We start from the raw sequence: 19,756 nt of genomic DNA, 5'->3' as shown, positions 1-19,756 counted from the left end.
GGAGATCCAGGGCTCTGCCCAGTGTGGGTCCTTTGATGGGGGATGGAGTTGGAGCAGTGCAGGAAGCTCTTCCTCCAGTCTGGGGAACTTGTAGGGGTTCCCTTACTGGTGGCTCCGTTGGTGTCGGGTCAAGGCAGAGCTGTGGGTGAAGCTCTTCCCACACTGGGGACACTCGTAGGGCCTCTCCCCAGTGTGGATGCGCCAGTGGGTGACGAGGTCGTACTTTTGCTTGAAGCCGTTCCTGCAGTCGGGGCAGCGGAAGGGCCTCTCCTCTCTGTGAATCCGCTGGTGCACAAGGAGAGTGGAGCTGGTCTGAAACCTCTTCCCACACTCAGGACACTGATAGGGCCTCTCCCCAGTGTGGATCATTTGGTGGATGATCAGTTTGGACCTCTGGTTGAAGCCCTTCCCGCATTCCCCACACTCATATGGCCTTTCCTCAGCGTGGATGTTCTGGTGATGGATCAGGTTGGAGCTGTGGCGGAAGCTCTTCCCACATTGCTCACACTCGTAGGGCCGTTCCCTAGTGTGGATCCTCTGGTGGTGAATCAGGTGGGATCTCTGGCTGAAGCTCATCCCACGTTCCCCACACTCGTGGGGTCTCTCCCCAGTGTGGATGTGCCGATGTCTGAGAAGATGGGAGTTGCGCTTGAAGCCCTTTCTACAGTCGGGGCAGCGGAAGGGCCTCTCCTCTGTGTTAATCCGCTGGTGCCTGAGGAGATTGGAGCTGGTCTGAAACCTCTTCCTACACTGGGGACACTCGTAGGTCCTCTCTGCAGTGTGGATCCGCTGGTGGCTACTCAGGTGGGATCTCTGGCTGAAGCTCTTCCCACACTCCAAGCACTTGTGGGTCTTCTCCTCATCATGAACCTGCTCATGGACCACAAGCGCAGAGCCCTGACTTGATCTCTGGCCACCTTCCTGGCGCAGGGTGTGCCTTTCAGCCTCAGAACAGCTTGGGATGAGTTTAGAGCCTCTTTTCCCGTGAGATCTTTGGGGATTTTCCTCCCCGTCGGATTCCTGCAATGTGGAGCCGGTAAAAATGGCCTCTTCCACAAGGTTCTGCCGTGGGGATTTTTCCTCCCTGGTCTCTATCCCCAACTCCTTGTCTGGGGAAGAAAGGACAAGGAGAGGATGGGATTTGTCTCCGTGCCACAGGGAAGGGGAAGGAGATCCCCTCAGTTCATCCCCAGCAGGACGGCGTTGGCAGCAGGGTTGTCCTGCAGCCGGGGGCCATGCTGGGCTGGGAGATGAAGCAGGAGAGAGGGGGAAAGGGGCACTGACTTCCTCCTCACCTGCCTGGCTGTCCCGGGGCATCTTCCTTTTCCTCGCAGCCTCCTCCTCCACCTGGCCAAGGTTTTGGAAGTCCTGGTTTGGGGTGAAAACAAGGGATAAGTACATTGAGTTTGAAAGTTGCCATGCCCAAGTCCATCTCTAGAGGTCATTGGGCATCGGGGGTCAGAAAAACCTCTCAAACACCAAGATTCAGCCCTGAAAACACCTCCCAGGAGTTCCCTGTCTCTGCTCTCTCCCCTTGGGTGTTTGGGGGTTCCCCCCATCCCAACTGCTGGGGGTCACACTTGTACTGGGGGTCCCCGGTCTACTTGGTCCCTGCTATCCCCAGGCTGCTGAGAGTCCCAGGAATCTGAAGAGTTCCCCCCTTTTCCACCTCCCCGCTTAAGGAATGTTGGAGGATGTTTGGGCCTTGGAGTCCCTTCTCCCCTTATTCTCTGCTTTGGGGTGCAGGGGGTCCAAGGAGTCCCCCCTGCCCCTCTCCAGGCTGTTGAGGGTCCCGCCAATGGCGGCGCCCCCCCTCTCTGGGCTCCCCACTTTGGGCTCCTGGGGGGCACAGGGCTCTGCTCCTCCAGGCTTTCTGGGGACCCTGGGTGGGGACTACAGCCCTTGGGGCTCCTCTCAGGAGACTCACAATGGGGGGAACGCAGAGAGGGCTGGGGGATCCCAGCAGTGACATCACTGGGAGTGACTGGTTTGTACTGGGGTAACTGGAAACTTACAGGGGCAACTGGGACTGACTGGGAATGACTACAAGCATGCTGAGGGCAACTGGGCTATACTGGAAATGTCTGTGACCGTAATGGGGGCACTGAAACCACACTGGGAACAGCTGGAATCATGCTGGGGAGAACTGGGACCATGCTGGGGGCAAGTGGGAGCAAGTGGGAGTGAGTGGGTCTACAGTGAGGCAACTGGGCATGACTGGGAGCGTCTGGGATCATATATGGAGTGACTGGGACTATACTAGGGGTAACTGGGTGCAACTGGGATCACTCTTGGAAGAACAGGGAGAAACTGGAACCATGCTTGGGGCAACTGGGATCATACTGGGATCACAGTGGCAGCAACTGGGATTGCACTGAGGGTGACTGGGAGGGGCTGTGAGCAACTGAGATGAGGCTAGAGCAACTGAGCACAACTGGGAGTGACTGAGAATGTGCTGGGAGCAACTGGGATACACTGGGAGAGTCTGAAACCACAGTGGGAATAAACAGAAACAACTAAAACCTGGCTGGATGATAATGGGAACAGTCCAGAAACTTGGATCATGCTGGAGGCAACTGAGAAAGACTGGGATCATTCTAAGGTAACCAGAACCACACTGGGCCAATTGGATAAACTGGGAGTGTCTGTAACCATACTGGGGGGAATGGAACCACACTGGCAACCATGCTGGCACCATGCTGGGAGCAACTGGGAGTGAGTGGGATCATCCTGAGATGAACTGGGCCTATTCTAGGGACAAGTGGGATCATACTGGGAGCAACTGGGAACAACTGGAACTTTACTGGCAGCAACTGGAATCATATTGGGAATGATTGGGAGTGTCTGTGAGCAGCTGGAATCATGCTGAAAGTAACTGGGTGAAACTGAGAGTGACTGGGAGCATGCTGGGTTTGACTGGAATACACTGGGAGAGACTGGGAGCCATGAGGATCATACTGGAGGGTACTGGGGTCATGCTGGCATTGACAGGGAGCAACTGTGATGTCACTGGGGGCCACTGGCATCATACTGGGAGTGACTGGCATCATACTGGGATTATAGTTGGTGTCAATGGATCCTGACTGGGGGTTACTGGGAGCCACCAGACCCATGCTGAGAGCCTACTGGGAATACCCTGAGAAGAACTGGGACCAACTGGGATGTACTGAGTGACTGGAATAAAACTGGGGGCAACTGAACCATGCTGATGGAACTGGGAGGGCCTGGCAATGACTACAGGAATATTCAGGGCAACTGGGATAGACTGGGAGTACCTGAGACCATGCAGGTGGTGACTGGGACAAGAGTGAGAGTCACTGGGAATGTGCTGGGGGCAACTGGGGGTGTGTGTGAGTGGCTGAGGCCCTGCTGGGAAAGACTGGCATCATACTGGGAGGGACTGGGACTATACTAGGGGCAACTGGGAGAACTGGGAACAGAACAGACGGTAGTAGGAGGAACTGGGAGCAACTGGGACCCTGTGGGGGAAAATTGTATCATAATGGAGAATAATAGGGACTTATTCGGTTTATACTGGAAGCAACAGAGATCCTACAAGGAGTGTGGGGAAGTGACCAGGATCATACTGGGACTGACTGGGCTCATACTGGGAGTCCCCAGTGTAAGAGACGGTCCGAAGATCCCTCATCTGCCTCACGACCATCATCAACAACAGAGACTGAAACCCCTAAAAGGGTTTTTAAAATCTCAACACAGGAGTTCTGGCCTGGCTGAGGTGGGATGTTGGCCAAGTGCTGCCTGCAGGTGTGTTTGATGGAAATGAACACACTGCAATGATTTCCCCCACCTGTTTGGCCAACTGCCTGTCACTTCGGAGAGGACTATAAAAACCCTGGAGATCCCCGCTCACTTTTGTGATCACCCCACTGGAGAAACTCGCGTCTATAGGTATCTTCAAAAGCCTCGAGGACTCGACCCTCCATGTTGGTAGCTATAAACCCCTTCCCCTCTTTTTCTGTCTTTCTTACTATTCTCTTTTCTCTCCCCACTATCGCATTTGTTGGCACTAAATAAAGGTGCATTTGTGATTGAGTAAACTGAGTTTGTCCCCCGCTGTGTCTTTTGCGCTCTGAGATCCCTAAAACGAACCATCACGAACCCCGCTTGAGTGAGCGGATCGTGACACCCAGGAAACTGGAACCACACGGGGGGGACAACTGGGCTCATCCTGGGAGCAGCCACTGCCGGCACCGGGAGCCCCGAACCCCTTTCCCGGCCATCCCGCCCCTCCAGCCCCAGCACCCCCCAACGGGGTCCCGGCAATCCCAGGGGTCCCCCCCTCTCGGAGTCCCCGCTTTGGGCTCCTGGGGCTCTCCTGTCTCTGGGGTCCCGCTCAGGTGGGCCCCAAAGCCCGGATCTCATGCCGGGCTCCCCAAACCTGGTATCCCCCCGCCGGTCCTGCCGCTCCCCACGTGGCCCCGGCAGAGCTCGGAGGGCCCGGCCCGGGAAGCCCAACCCCCACCTGGGGGGACCCGCTTTCCCTCACCCCCTGCCGGGGCTCTGCCGACACCGGGACCCCCCAAAAACACCTCTCAGGGACCCCGCCGGGATATTTGGGGCGAGCTCCCTCTCTCCGGGCATCTGCGGGATGGGGCCAATGGTGTCCGGGCGAAGGAGCTGCAGATTCAGGGAGCGGGGAACGCACGTGGTGCTTCCTCTGCCTCCTCCAGGTCCTTCTGCTCCCCCTCTTCCTCCTTCTCTGTCCCTCCTCTTCCTCCTCCTCCTCCCAGCCGGGACACGATGGCTACGGGCTGGGTCACTCCAGGCCGAGCTCGGGGGAGCGTAAGTTTGGGGGGAACAATGGGAAGGGGGTGGGAGAGGGGGCACATGGGGATGTGGGACCCACTGAGGGTCCCCCAGTTCAGCCCAGGTGCCGGCGCAGTCCCAGGGATCCCCAGTGCAGCCCCACAGGTGCCGTGGCGGCCCCACAGATCCCCCAGCCCCGGCTCCCCGCGCTGAGCCCCGCTCTGGCTGTGCCGCTCCTGCAGCATCTGCAGCTCCTTGGTGGCCCCGTGCTGGTGCCGCTCGTTGTGCCGGCTCTGGCCATCCCAAAATCCCGGCTGGGCTCCGGCCGCCATCCCCGGCGGCTGCGGCTCGGCCCGGCCCTGCTGGCGGTGGCGGCGCTGGAAGGGAATCCCATCCAGGGAGCCCATGGACAAGAACTGGGGGAAGCCCGGGCTGGGCTCCGACAGTGCCACGGGCAGGGAGCGCAGGGAGAGGAGAACTGGGGGGACATGGACATTTGGGGGCTGGGGGGTCACGGCTGAAGGAAAGGGGCAACGGGGAGAGCTGGGAGAGCAGGGAAGGGGCTTTGGGGCTTCCAGGGTTGAGAAAAAGGGGTGGTGGGGGTGGGTAGATGTGGGATGGGTGGAGTTAAGGGGGTTCCTGTACTCAGAAAAAGAAGTTCCAAGCGTCCCCGGTGTACCCATTCCCATGACAGGGCAAGGAAACCCGGGATGGCTGGGAATACAGTTCCAGGGTGTCCTCAGTGAAACATTAATTTTGAAGAATTAACGATTTTAGTTAAACCAGATATTGCTGAAGTAAGACAGATAGACTTTCCTTTGGATAAGCAGAAGCCAGATTTAAGGAACTGATAAATCATGAGGCCTGTCAACTTATGTTTGTGTATTCTGACTAATCAATAGGCTTCAAGAAGGACAATGAATTCATAAATCAAATACTCCTGGGAAAACAGGATTCAGTTGTCACACAACACTAAAAGGTTAAAAAGTCAAAGCGAAGAAGACTCACTTACTTCATCATTTTGAGACCCTGCCCCATAAAAAGAACCACCGACCCATTTCAAAGAACAAACCACGCATGCTTAATAGCTTTTGGCTAATTACCATACGAGGCGGGGAATGGGATGTACTAAAGTCATGAATATACATTTGTGTTTTGGGTATTCAATACTTCTGTACATAAAAAGACCCTGTGATCTTCTGTGAGCGCGCGTGTTTGGGAGCTATCCCGCACGCTGCCCGGCATCATAATTAAACATACACTTTCTAACTTTAAACTGTTAGAGAGTCTTTTGTCCGTCGTAGTCGGATATTGGCATTGGGGCGATATTCATATTTTTTTAATAATTCACTCAGTGTTGAGGAAAGGACGGGCTTGGGTGCTGGGACGGGCAGGAATAGGGCTCTGGGGGGTCTCTATGTCAAAGAAAAGGGGGCTCTGGGGGCAGGGAGAGGCGGGATGTCCGGGAAAGGGGTGCAGGGCTGTCGGTGCCGGATAAGGGGGTGCAGGGTGGAAGCCATGGCCGGGAATGGGGGTTCGGGGCGATGGCGGCGCCCAGGAATGGGGGTTTGGGGGGCCCCTCTTTGGTGCCCGCCAATGGCAGCCCGAGTGTGCAGTGACGTCACCGGTCGCCGGGCAGATCCGAAAGTGCCCGAGGGAGCGCGGGGGGCGAGGGGAGCGCACGGCGGAATTCCCGGGAATGCCCTGGGATCCCCTCCTGGCATCCCCTGGGACCCTCCTCGGCCACGCCCTGCGGGACCCCCGGGCCGGGCTGTGCTCAACTCCCGGCGCCTGCGCTCCAACTGTGCCGGGAACCCGCGGGCGTCGGCCCAAAGCGGGGAAAGCGCCGCCATCCGCGGATCCATTTTTTCCTGCGGCTGCGGCTCCCACCCCCGGCAGAGCAGGACTGGGCGCGGGGACTCCGATCCCTCATTCCCAATCTCCTTCCCTCGCTCTCTGCTGTGCTCTCCCTTTCCTTCGGGTGATCATCAATCGCAGAGCGGCTGAAGAGCCGCGTGCCCAGCCCGGGTTTCCCAGGAAAAGGAAGCCTGGGGGTGAGGTGCCCCGGGCCGGCCGGGAATGGGGCTCCGGGGCTCCCCGGGCTGACAGAAACGGGATGCGGGGGCTGGGAGAGGAGGATCCCCAGGCAAGGGGGTGCCGGGCGGTGTCGGTGCAGGATAAGGGGATGCAGAGGGTCCCAGAGCTGGGGAAGGGGATGCGGGTGGGTCCCAGTTCCCAGGAATGGGGATTCCAGGGGGTTCCGTCGGGCTCCCCAAAGCCCCTCTCAGGGGGGAGAAGGAGCTGGGTCAGGAGCTGTGGGGAGAGAAAAGGGGGTGAGCCCAGCCTGGGGGGACATGGGGGAGTCACAGGCGCTCCGAGGGGGGATACGAGCCCCGGGGACCCCCCTCACCTTCTCCCGCAGCGGAGGCCAAGCCCCAGCCCCGGCAGACGAAGCCCCCGAGCCCCGGCAGCATCTTGGGGGGCGTCCGGCGGCAGCTCCGGGGGCGGGAGGGGCAGGATGCAGGAAAGGGCAGCGGCTGCCGGGAAGGGACCGGCATGGACTGGGACAGGCTGGGATGGACTGGGACACCGGCATACCCTTGGATACACCGGGATACACTGGGATACACCGGGATACACCGGGCCCAGGACTGGCACCCACTGGGAGCAGGGAGCGCAGCGGGGCGGGCTCGGGGAGCACGAGGGGATGGCGGCTCTGACCAGAGGGGAAAGGATGGAAGGGCTGGATGGCAAACTCCGGAGATGAGGCTGAAGGGATGGAAGGGCTGGATGGGGAACTGCAGAGCTGAGGATGAAGGGATGGAAGGGCTGGACCACAAACTCCGGAGCTGAGGCTGCAGACGCGGGAGGTCCCGGCAGGCAGGGGGTGCGGGCCACAGAGCAGCCCCAAAAGACTCAGAGCAGGGCCCAAGAAGCATCAGGGGTGGGACAGGAGCGACCCCGCTCCCAGCACGGCAACAGGCCCCGGGTTAGTGAGGCAGGAGATAACCGGGCCCCAGGTCAGTGGCTGCTCCAGGAGCAGAGGCTCACCCCACACCAGAAGAAACAGGACCGAGCTGGACTTCTGCAGCAGCAGTGAGTTCTTTTCCCCAAACAGCAGCTACAGCAGTCTTTTCCGAAGGCTCAGATCAGAAAATGATTTCGAGTTTCCCCTCCCTGCCCTGTCTCAAGCACCCAGCCATCAGTGCCTCTTAGCAACACAATAGGAAAAAATTCCACCGGTAAGGAGTAAAGAAAAGAAAAGGAAAAAAAAAAAACTACACTCAACCCCCAACACTGAGGTGATACTGGGGGTGACTGGAACCATGCTGGGATGGGAACACCTGGGAACACCTGGGACCATGCTGGGATCATACCGGGATCATGCTGAGTGTAACTGAAAGTGACTGGGATCACACTGGGGGTGACTGGGAGGCAGAGGGCCCTTGCTGGGAGTGACCTGGGCCTTCCCTGGGGTGGAACTGGGGGAACTGGCCCAGCTGGGGCTCAGGGTTGTTCTCCCCCAGGGCTGCCACCCGCGGCCCCACAGAGCCGAGAGACAGGGCACAGCTGAGGGACAGGGGACAGCTGAGGGACAGGGCAGAACTGAGGGACAGGGGACAGCCAGGGAACACGGCCTGGCCCAGGGACACTGAGCTCCAGCACTCTGCGCTGTTGTGCCCGGGCTGTTGCCCTTGGGCTCCCAGCACAGGCCAAGGGGGGACAATCCCCTCCAGAAACTGTTGTTTGCTTTAAGCTTTGCTCTGGAACATTCCCAAGGAGCCACCTGCAGTGGCTGGAGCCCGGCCGGGTGCCCGGGGCCACCAAAGCCGCTCGGGCAGTGCCCTCCTGCCCCGGGCAGGGCAGAGAACAGCCAAGGAAAGGCTCGTGCTGGGCTCAGGGCAGGGACAGGGCACTCCCCTGGCGCTGCCACGGGCACAACAGAGCCGGCCTGGGGAAAGGATTGGCATTCATGGCCCATGGAATCCCAGCAGGGATTGCTTCTCATCTCACTGCTGTCATTGCATTGGTCAGCGATTCAAATCATTTGCCCATGGAATTCCCATGGCAGTGGGCTGGAGAGGAGATCCATCCATGGAATTGTCACCTGACTGTGATGAGAGTGGGGTCATGCCATGGAAATTCCATGGGAATTCCTGCATTCCCAAGTCTCCCCATTTCTGAATCCTACATTCCCACAGGAATTCCCCTTCCCCTCTGTAGCAGTTTGAAGGCAAAACAAATGAGAGGCTCCAAGTCAGAGATACAATTTAATAGGAAAAAAAAAAGGAAAGAAAGTAAAATAAAATCGATGCAATAATACAAAAGACCACTGACAGAGTCAGAATACAACCTGAGCGTAGTGATGGAAGCAGTCCAGATGAGGTGGTCTTCCTGAAGCAGTGATCCTGTAGAAAGGTCTGGTAGCTCGGGTCCTCTGGGAATCCAGTGGGTAAGCGCCCCTCTGGTGTTCAGAGTCTCAGCTTATATCCAGGCTGGAATGCTTGGTTTCTCCCTCTGGGCGGAGCATCCCACAATGGGATGGTGAGTCATGTGATAAGGCCTGATGGGCCCATTAACAGGAGGTAGTCCAGGAGGGGGTTATCTGTGAGCTGTGTAGCAAAGGTGCTGATGGCCCATTAACAGAAGATAAGCCAGAGTGGAGGAGGCAGGGAGCACTGCCTCACCTGGTTTCAACAGCTCATGAAGATGGTGATAGAATATACTTCAACCCAGGACATTATCCACCCCTTATTCTATTACCATCTACATCATCCCAAATCAATACCTTCCTTAAACTACACACACACACACATATATATATAATGAAATCCTACACACAGTTCTCACTTAAAATAAGGTCTCCTTGTGGTACACAGTGGGTGTCCCCATCCTTTTGCATCACCCACCAAGTGTAACCAGGTCCTTGTGCAAAGACAACCCCACGGATGGGTTTGCCTTTGCCCGAGGTGGGATTAATCCAAACAGTCTTTCCTAACATACCTCTCATGTGTACCACAGGGACCCTATCTCCATCCACTGTATGCAAGGATTCAGACTGGGCAGGACCAGCTCGATTGATGGACCCTCGGGTATTGACCATCCAGGTGGCCTTCGCTAAGTTCTGTTCCCAATTTTTGAAGGTCCCTCCACCAAGTGCCTTAAGGGTAGTTTTAAGCAGTCCATTGCAGCGTTCCACCTTCCCAGCAGCTGGTGCATGGTATGGGATATGGTATATCCATTCGATTCCGTGTTCTGTGGCCCAAGTGCTTATGAGGCCATTCTTGAAATGAGTCCCGTTGTCTGACTCAATTCTCTCAGGGGTGCCATGTCTCCACAGGACCTGCTTTTCCAGGCCCAAGATGGTGTTCCGGGCAGTAGCATGAGGCACAGGGTAGGTCTCCAGCCATCCAGTGGTTGCTTCCACCATGGTGAGCACGTAGCGCTTGCCTTGGCGGGTTTGGGGAAGGGTGATGTAGTCAATTTGCCAGGCTTCCCCATACCTATACTTTGACCATCGTCCGCCATACCACAGAGGCTTCACTCGCTTGGCCTGTTTGATCGCAGCACAGGTCTCGCAGTCATGGATAGCCTGGGAGATGCTGTCCATAGTAATGTCCACCCCTCGGTCACGAGCCCATCGATATGTTGCATCTCTCCCTTGATGACCAGAGGCATCATGAGCCCAACGAGCTAGGAATAATTCTCCTTTGTGCTGCCAGTCTAGATCAACCTGAGATACTTTCACCTTGGCAGCTCGATCCACCTGCTCGTTGTTGTGATGTTCTTCATTAGCCCGACTCTTGGGTACGTGCGCATCCACGTGTCGAACCTTCACGGTCAGCCTTTCTACTCGGGTGGCGATGTCCTGCCAAATCTCAGCAGCCCAGATGGGTTTCCCTCTGCGCTGCCAGTTGGCCTTTCTCCAGCGGTCCAGCCATCCCCACAGAGCATTAGCTACCATCCATGAGTCAGTGTAGAGATAGAGCCTTGGCCACTTCTCTCGTTCAGCAATATCCAAAGCCAGCTGGACAGCTTTAAGCTCTGCGACCTGACTCGATCCACCTTCTCCCTCGGTAGCTTGTGCAACTCGTCGTGTGGGGCTCCATACAGCAGCTTTCCACTTCCGGTTAGTACCTACAATTCGGCAGGAACCGTCGGTGAAAAGGGCATATCGTCTCTCACTCTCTGGTAGCTTGTTATATGGTGGGGCTTCCTCGGCCCATGTCACTTGCTCCTCCTCTTCTTCAGAGGATAATCCAAAGGTCTCACCTTCAGGCCAGTTTGTTATAATTTCCAGAATCCCAGGGCGATTCAGGTTTCCAATACGGGCGCGCTGCGTGATCAGGGCGATCCATTTGCTCCACGTGGTGTCGGTGGCGTGATGTGTGGTAGGAACCTTTCCCTTGAACATCCACCCCAGCACCGGTAGTCGAGGTGCCAGAAGCAGCTGTGCTTCAGTACCAATCACCTCTGAGGCAGCTTGGACTCCTTCATAGGCGGCTAAGATTTCCTTCTCTGTGGGAGTGTAGTTGGCTTCGGATCCTCTGTAGCTTCGGCTCCAGAATCCCAGTGGTCGTCCCCGAGTCTCACCCGGCACCTTCTGCCAAAGGCTCCATGACAGACCGTGGCTCCCGGCTGCAGAGTAAAGCACATTCTTCACCTCTGATCCCGTCCTGACTGGGCCAAGGGCTACCGCATGAGCGATTTCCTGCTTGATCTGGGCGAAAGCTTGCTGCTGTTCTGGGCCCCAGTGGAAATTGTTCTTCTTGCGGGTAACCAGGTAGAGAGGGCTCACGATTTGGCTATACTCGGGAATGTGCATCCTCCAGAAGCCTATGGCACCTAGGAAAGCTTGTGTTTCCTTCTTGTTGGTCGGTGGAGACATTGCAGTGATCTTATTGATGACTTCAGTGGGAATCTGACGCCGTCCATCTTGCCACTTCACTCCCAGAAACTGGATCTCTCGAGCAGGTCCCTTGACTTTGCTCCTCTTGATGGCGAAGCCGGCCTTCAGGAGAATCTGAATGATCTTCTCTCCCTTCTCAAAGACTTCTGTTGCAGTGTTTCCCCACACGATAATGTCGTCAATGTATTGCAGGTGTTCTGGAGCCTCACCCTTTTCCAGTGCAGCCTGGATCAGTCCATGGCAAATGGTGGGACTGTGCTTCCACCCCTGGGGCAGTCGGTTCCAGGTGTACTGCACGCCCCTCCAGGTGAAGGCAAACTGAGGCCTGCATTCTGCTGCCAGAGGAATGGAGAAAAAGGCATTTGAAATATCAATGGTCGCATACCATTTTGCTGCCTTGGATTCCAGCTCATACTGAAGCTCCAACATGTCTGGTACGGCAGCGCTCAGTGGTGGTGTGACTTCATTCAGGCCACGGTAATCCACTGTCAGTCTCCATTCTCCGCTGGACTTACGCACGGGCCATATAGGGCTATTAAAGGGTGAACGAGCCTTGCTTACCACCCCTTGGCTTTCCAGCTCACGAATCATCTTATGGATGGGGACCACAGAGTCTCTGTCGGTGCGATATTGCCGACGGTGCACTGTTGCTCGGGCGATCGGCACCTGTTGTTCTTCAACTTTCAGTAGTCCCACAGCAGAGGGGTCGTCTGAGAGTCCAGGCAAGGTACTCAGTTGTCTGATGCCTTCTGTCTCTAGAGCAGCTATGCCAAAAACCCAGCGGTATCCTCTTGGGTCTTTGAAATACCCATTTCTGAGATAGTCTATGCCCAAAATGCATGGGGCCTCTGGACCAGTCACAATGGGGTGTTTCTGCCATTCTTTCCCAGTTAGACTTACTTCAGCTTCCAGTACAGTCAGCTCCTGGGATCCTCCTGTCACCCCAGAAATGGAAATGGGTTCTGCTCCCACGTACCTTGATGGCATCAGAGTACACTGAGCACCGGTATCAACCAGAGCCGTATATCTTTGTGGGTCAGATGTTCCAGGCCATCGGATCCACACAGTCCAGTAGATCCGATTGTCCCTTTCCTCTACCTGGCTAGAGGCAGGGCCCCCCTATTCCTGGTCATGGCATACATTGCTCTCTTCTTGTAAATATGTTTCTGAGGTTCCTTCAAGAGGATCAGTCATATCGTCATTCCTGTACCGTCTGGAGTTCTGTGCACGAGAGACCGGAGCAACATTGATTCTAGATGGGCTCTTTGTGGTAGGTGTTTCTCTTTTCAGTTCACGTACCCGGGCTGCTAAGGAGGAGGTGGGTTTTCCATCCCACTTCCTTATGTCTTCTCCATGCTCCCGAAGAAAAGACCAGAGGTTACCTCGGGGTGTGTATCCTCTCTCCCTGGCTGGGGAGCGCCTGCCCCTAATGGCAGAGACTCTCATTGGCTCTGGCTGGATATGGTAAATTTCTTCCTTAAGTTCTTTTTTCAGTTTCTGATGGCCTTCTTCAATCAAGTTCCGGACTTGCTCAGCCAGTCTTGTTTCCACAGACGAGACATGGGTACGAACTGGGGCAGTGACAGTGTCCTCGTAAATTCTTAGTTTATTAGCCAAGACACCTACCCTGTCCTCACCTTCCCTCCATTGCAGTGTTGCCAGGTAACATGAGTACATCTCGGGTCCAAGCCGTGCAAATCTCAACCACATCCGTGATGTGCACTGGACACCATCTGGGTTTTTAGGAAATCTCTCATCTTCTGAAAAAAGGATTTCCAACACAGCCAATTCCCTCAGGCATCAGATACCTTGTTCTATTGTGTTCCATTTTCCTTGGTGCACTTGGAGGTCTTCTTTACAAAGGTATCTATCCTTCACACTTGTTAGCAGTCGCTGCCAGAGGCTGAGAGGTTCTTGGCTTTTCCCAATCCCCTGGTCAATGACCACATCCCGGGACAACGATCCCAGTTGCCTGGCCTCACTTCCATCCAGAATGGTGTCATTGGCTGCAGCGTCCCAGATGCGGAGCAGCCAGGTCAGGATGGACTCGTTGGTCTGGCGGGTGAATTCCCTTCGCAGGTCACGCAGCTCACCCAGAGATAGAGAGCGAGTGATGATTTCTGGCTCTGTCTCTTCTGCTGATTGTGAAGGTCCTGCTGCACCCTCATCAGTCACTATGCGGACTGATTTGGTCCTTGATTTCTTCTTCTGAACGGGGGCAACTGCTACTGGTTTAGGCTGTTCCGGTTCGGTGATGGTTTGTGTGGAGATGCTGATGGCACCCTTAGTCCCTTTCTCCTCTGTGACAGTCTGCGTAGATGTGGACACTGCTGCCTCACTTTTGGCTTCTTTCTCCTCTGTGACGGTCTGTGTAGATGAGGACACTGTTGCCTTGCCTTTGGTTCCTTTCACCTCTGTGACACTCTGTGTAGACACTGATATTGTTGCTCTGCTTCTTTTTCCCTCTTCCTCTTCCTTCAGAACACGCTGTATCACACCATGTAGTGTTTTGATTCTAAGCATGGTGCGGGCCGTGCAGAGAAGACAAAGCAGGACTAACAACAACATCATGCTGTCCTTGGCATCCAGAGGGTACTCCATATTTTCAAAAACTGCTGTGTCATGCCTGAAAAGCTGGAAAAAATCATTCTTCACCCCTCCCCACAGGGGCTGGGTGAGATTGTTGAGGCCCCAGATGTAGCATCCTAGACCAGAACAAGAAAACAAAAGTGGGTGTATATTCTGAATAATGTTCATTGCCTCAGAGTTTATCAAGCAATGGACATAATAGACTACTAAAGCAATTTTAGTACCATACCCTGGTCTACACAGGAGCATTAAGACTGGCAGATAATACCCCAGTTGTGGAAAAATATAGAGAGATAGATATAAGACACATGTAAGCATGTTGAGCATCATAGCGAACAGGTGTCTTCTTCAATACAAAATTGTAATTCTGACTTTTCTCAGTGCCTTGTGCCCCACGTTGGGCGCCAAAAATGTAGTAGTTTGAAGGCAAAACAAATGAGAGGCTCCAAGTCAGAGATACAATTTAATAGGAAAAAAAAAAGGAAAGAAAGTAAAATAAAATCGATGCAATAATACAAAAGACCACTGACAGAGTCAGAATACAACCTGAGCGTAGTGATGGAAGCAGTCCAGATGAGGTGGTCTTCCTGAAGCAGTGATCCTGTAGAAAGGTCTGGTAGCTCGGGTCCTCTGGGAATCCAGTGGGTAAGCGCCCCTCTGGTGTTCAGAGTCTCAGCTTATATCCAGGCTGGAATGCTTGGTTTCTCCCTCTGGGCGGAGCATCCCACAATGGGATGGTGAGTCATGTGATAAGGCCTGATGGGCCCATTAACAGGAGGTAGTCCAGGAGGGGGTTATCTGTGAGCTGTGTAGCAAAGGTGCTGATGGCCCATTAACAGAAGATAAGCCAGAGTGGAGGAGGCAGGGAGCACTGCCTCACCTGGTTTCAACAGTTCATGAAGATGGTGATAGAATATACTTCAACCCAGGACACCCTCTCACACCCACCCTTGTTCTCCAGAGCCTCCCAACCATATCTGATGTATTTTGGGAGCTCTTCAATAATGGTGTGTCCCAGGTAACGCATCATCTGCTCCACCATGATCCCATTGGATTCCCAGCACCTCTGGGGGATCCAGCTGGCACCGTGGGACACCGCAAAGCTCCTGGATCCCAGCTGGAAGGAGATGAAATCTGTCATAGCCGTATGTCTTGGTTTAGGAAGATAGGTATTTGTTAGGTAAAATTACAATTAGAGGCTCTTTGGCAAAGATTTGGGAAATAGGAATAGCAGTTTTTTACTAGTATGTAATACAAAGCAAAATAAACACAAAAAAAAAACCCTTCTCCCCCCCCCACTAAACAACTACAGCATTAATGACAAACGATAACAGTACCAAGAACTTTGAGGGCTTTGTTTCACAAAACCCAGGGCAGTTTGGTTTCGGTGTCTCTGCAGGATCCTCAGAGCACCAAGCTGGAACAGTGGAAAAAAGTTCCGGGCTGGTAGCTGGGATGGCAGGGTGTCCCGGCAGGCAGGGGCAGGATGTGGTGGCAGCGCAGGGGGTGCAGGGTCATGCTGCAGCAAGAGGAGCAGCGCCGAAGAAAACCGAAGGAGAGGCAGGGCTTGGACCAGCTCCCCGCGAGTGGCTGGGAAAACTCCGGATTTAGGCTGAACTGGTGATAGTAGATTTTCTAGGACTGGATTTTTTTGGCTACAGTGAAACTTTTTTAGCCAGCAACAGTCGTTTTTTCTTCTGCGTGCTTTTCGGCAGCTGAGTTCTTCCAGGAGCGGCAGACACGCGTCTCCCCGAACGCCGGAAGCAGAAAAGCACGCCGCTGCCTCAAGCTTTGTCTTTTACTTGCGTTATTTTTCTCTTTTACCTTTTGTCTACTTTTTTGTTTCAGTTAAGTACTCTTAAGTATCTAACACTTGATCTTTTTGGTAACTTGTGGGGAAAAAATTTTTTAGAGAAAGAAGGAACAAACTTAACTTCCAACATTATTTACCTTGAATTTTTTTTTCATACTAACATATTACATTGAGTTTTAACTGTTAAAAATAGATATATATATATGCAAATATGGATGCAGCTACATTGTTATGGGTAGTTTACTTCAAAACAAGGTTCCCTTGAGGTATGCATTGGGTCTCTTTATCTTTTTGCATCACTCACCAGGTGCAACCTGGTCCCTGAGCGAAGACAACTCCACGGATGGGATTGTCTTTGCTGGAGGCAGGATTAATTTAAACAGTTTTTTTTAGCATACTTCTTATGTGTACTACTGGAACTTTATTTTTGTCTGTCTTTTGCAAGGGCTCAGATTGGGCAGGACTTGCTCGGTTGGTGGAACTTCGAGTGTTCACCAACTAGGTGGCTTTTGCTAAATTAGTATCTTAATTTTTAAAGGTTCTTTTACTTAGTGCTTTTAAGGTAGTTTTAAGCAGGCTATTGCACTGTTCAACTTTTTTGGCCGTTGGTGCATGATAAGGAATATGGTACACTTACTCAATGCCATGTTTTCTAGCTTAGGTGCTTATAAGACTATTCTTGAAATGAGTCTCATTGTTTGACTCGATTCTCTCAGGGGTGCTATGTTTCTACAGGACTTGTTTTTCTAGGCCTAGGATGGTGTTCTGGGCAGTAGCATGAGGCACAGGGTAGGTCTTTAACTATTTAGTGGTGGCTTTTACTATGGTTAGCACATAACGCTTGCTTTGGCGGGTTTGGGGAAGGGTGATGTAGTCAATCTGCTAGGCTTTTTTATATTTATATTTGGACTACTGTTTACCATACTATAAGGGCTTTACTTGCTTGGCTTGCTTGATTGCAGCACATGTTTCACAGTCATGGATAACTTGAGAAATACTGTTTATGGTTAAATTTACTTCTCGGTCTTGGGCTTACTTATAGGTGGCATTTTTGCTCTGATGACCCGAGGCATCATGGGCCTATCGGGCTAGGAACAACTTTTTTTTGTGTTGCCAATTTAAATCTATCTTTGACACTTTTATTTTGGCAGCCTGATTTACTTGCTTGTTGTTTTGGTGTTTTTCATTAGCCTGACTCTTGGGAACATGGGCATCTACATGGCGGACTTTTACAGGCAGCTTTTCTAAACGAGTGGCAACGTCTTTCTATTCATTAGCAGCCCAGATTGGTTTTCTTCTACGCTGCTAGTTGGCCTTTTTCTACTTTTTTAGCTAGCTCCACAGAGCATTGGTTACTATCTACGAATTAGTGTAGAGGTAGAGCTTTGGCTACTTTTTTTTTTCAGCAATGTCAAGGGCTAATTGAACAGCTTTGAGTTCAGCAAGCTGACTTGATTTTCTTTTTCTTTCAGTGGCTTCTGCAACCTGTCGTGTGGGGCTCCATACGGCTGCTTTTTACTTACGGTTCATTTTTACGATGCGACAGGAACTGTCAGTGAAGAGAGCGTAGTGTGTTTTTTCTGCTGGCAGTTGGTTGTACGGAGGAGCTTCTTCAGCTTGTGTCACTTGTTTTTGCTTTTCTTTGTCCGTGAGACTGAAGTTTTCTTTTTCCGGCCAGTTTGTAATTATTTCTAAAATTCCAGGGCGATTTGGGTTTTTAATACGGGCACGCTGTGTGATGAGGGCAGTTTATTTGCTTCATGTGGCATCAGTGGCATGGTGCGTGGAGGGAGCTTTTCTTTTAAACATTTACTCTAGCACTGGTAGTCGGGGTGCCAAGAGGAGTTGTGCTTCTGTGCCAATCACTTCTGAGGCGGCTTGAACTTTTTCATAGGCGGCTAAGATCTCCTTCTCTGTGGGAGTGTAGTTGGCTTCAGATTTTCTGTAACTTTGACTCTAGAATCTTAGTGGTCGGCTTCGGGTCTCTCTTGGCACCTTCTGCCAAAGGCTCTAGGACAAACTGTTGTTTTTGGCTGCAGAATAAAGCACATTCTTTACATTTGGTTTTGTCTTGACTGGGCTAAGGGCTACTGCATGAGCAATTTCTTGCTTGATCTGGGCAAAGGCTTGTTGCTGTTCAGGGCCTCAGTGGAAATTGTTTTTCTTGCGGGTAACCAGGTAGAGAGGGCTCACGATCTGACTGTACTTAGGAATGTGCATTTTCTAAAAACTTATGGCTCTTAGGAAAGCTTGTGTTTTTTTTTTGCTGGTCGGTGGAGACATTGCTGTGATCTTATCAATGACTTTAGTGGGGATTTGTCGCTGTTCATTTTGCCACTTTACTCTTAGGAACTGGATCTCTCTGGCAGGTCTCTTGACTTTGCTCTTCTTGATGGCAAACTTGGCTTTCAGCAAAATTTGGATGATTTTCTCTCTTTTCTCAAACACTTCAGCTGCAGTCTTTCTCTACACAATGATGTCATTAATGTACTGTAGATGTTCTGGAGCTTCACTTTTTTTCAGTGCAGCTTGGATCAGCTCATGGCAGATGGTGGGGCTGTGTTTCTACCTCTGGGGCAGTCGGTTCTAGGTGTACTGCACGCCCCTTTAGGTGAAAGCAAACTGAGGCCTGCATTCTGCAGCCAGAGGAATGGAGAAAAATGCATTGGCAATGTTAATAGTGGTATACCACTTTGCTGCCTTGGACTCCAGCTCGTACTGAAGTTCTAGCATGTCTGGCACAGCAGCGCTCAGCGGTGGAGTCACTTCATTCAATGCACGATAGTCCACAGTCAGTCTCTATTCTCTATCAGACTTGCGCACAGGCCAGATGGGGCTGTTGAAGGGTGAGTGGGTTTTGCTGACTACTTTTTGGCTCTCCAGCTCACGGATCATCTTGTGGATGGGGATCACGGCGTTCCGATTTGTTTGATACTGCTGACGGTGCACTGTTGAGGTGGCAACAGGTACTTGTTGTTTTTCTACTTTCAGGAGTTTCACTGCAGATGGGTTTTTTGATAGTTTCGGCAAGGTGTTCAACTGCTTAATGTTCTCTGTTTCCACAGCAGCTATTCTAAAAGCCTATCTGAGTCTTTTAGGGTCTTTATAATATTTATTCTTGAGGAAGTCTATGCCTAGAATACATGGAGCCTCTGGGCCGGTCACAATCGGAAGTTTCTGCCACTCTTTTTTAGTCAGGCTCACCTCGGCTTCAACTAGAGTCAGTTCTTGTGATCCCCCCGTCACTTCGGCAATGGAAATCGGTTCTGCCCCTACATGTCCTGATGGCATTAGAGTACACTGCGACCTAGTATTTACTAAAGCTTCATATTTTTGTGGCTCTGATGTGCTAGGCCATCAAATTCACACAGTCTAAAAAACTTGATTTTTTTGTGCTTCTTTTTGGCTAGAGGCAGGGCCCCTCTAGCACTGGTTATTATTTTTTTCTTGGACCTACATGGTAGAGGTTCTTTCGAGGGAATCTGACACAGCATTCTCACCTTTGTAATACTTGGCAGCTTGCTCATGGGAGGCTGAGGCTACTTTCATTCTAGTGGAACTCTCTCTGTTAGCGTTTCTTTCCTTGAGCTCACGTACCTGTGCTGCCAGGACAGAAGTAGGTTTTTCATGCTACGCTTTCATGTCTTCCCTATGGTTTTGCAGATAAAACCACAGGT

The 19,756-nt window shown here is 52.6% G+C and overlaps 1 protein-coding gene across 1 annotated transcript in view; it reads right to left on the bottom strand.

The window, feature by feature from the left end:
• LOC136303652 (zinc finger protein 345-like) overlaps positions 1–7,325 on the bottom strand; it is a 44,340-nt gene extending 37,015 nt beyond the window's left edge. Inside the window, exons 1-3 of the mRNA XM_066207247.1 lie at positions 7,178–7,325; positions 4,667–5,245; positions 320–1,109 (exon numbers count right to left, since the gene is read on the bottom strand). Coding sequence (XP_066063344.1) covers positions 320–1,109; positions 4,667–5,245; positions 7,178–7,325 — 1,517 coding nt within the window. The remainder of the gene's footprint in view (positions 1–319; positions 1,110–4,666; positions 5,246–7,177) is intronic.
• Between the last annotated feature and the right edge of the window lie 12,431 nt (positions 7,326–19,756).

Source organism: Chamaea fasciata, unplaced genomic scaffold (genome assembly GCF_029207755.1).
Source record: "Chamaea fasciata isolate MVZ Bird 193981 ecotype frontalis unplaced genomic scaffold, bChaFas1.0.hap1 SCAF_40, whole genome shotgun sequence".
In the NCBI taxonomy this organism is placed as follows: Eukaryota; Metazoa; Chordata; class Aves; order Passeriformes; family Sylviidae; genus Chamaea; species Chamaea fasciata.
This window is presented reverse-complemented; position numbering and strand designations above follow the sequence as displayed.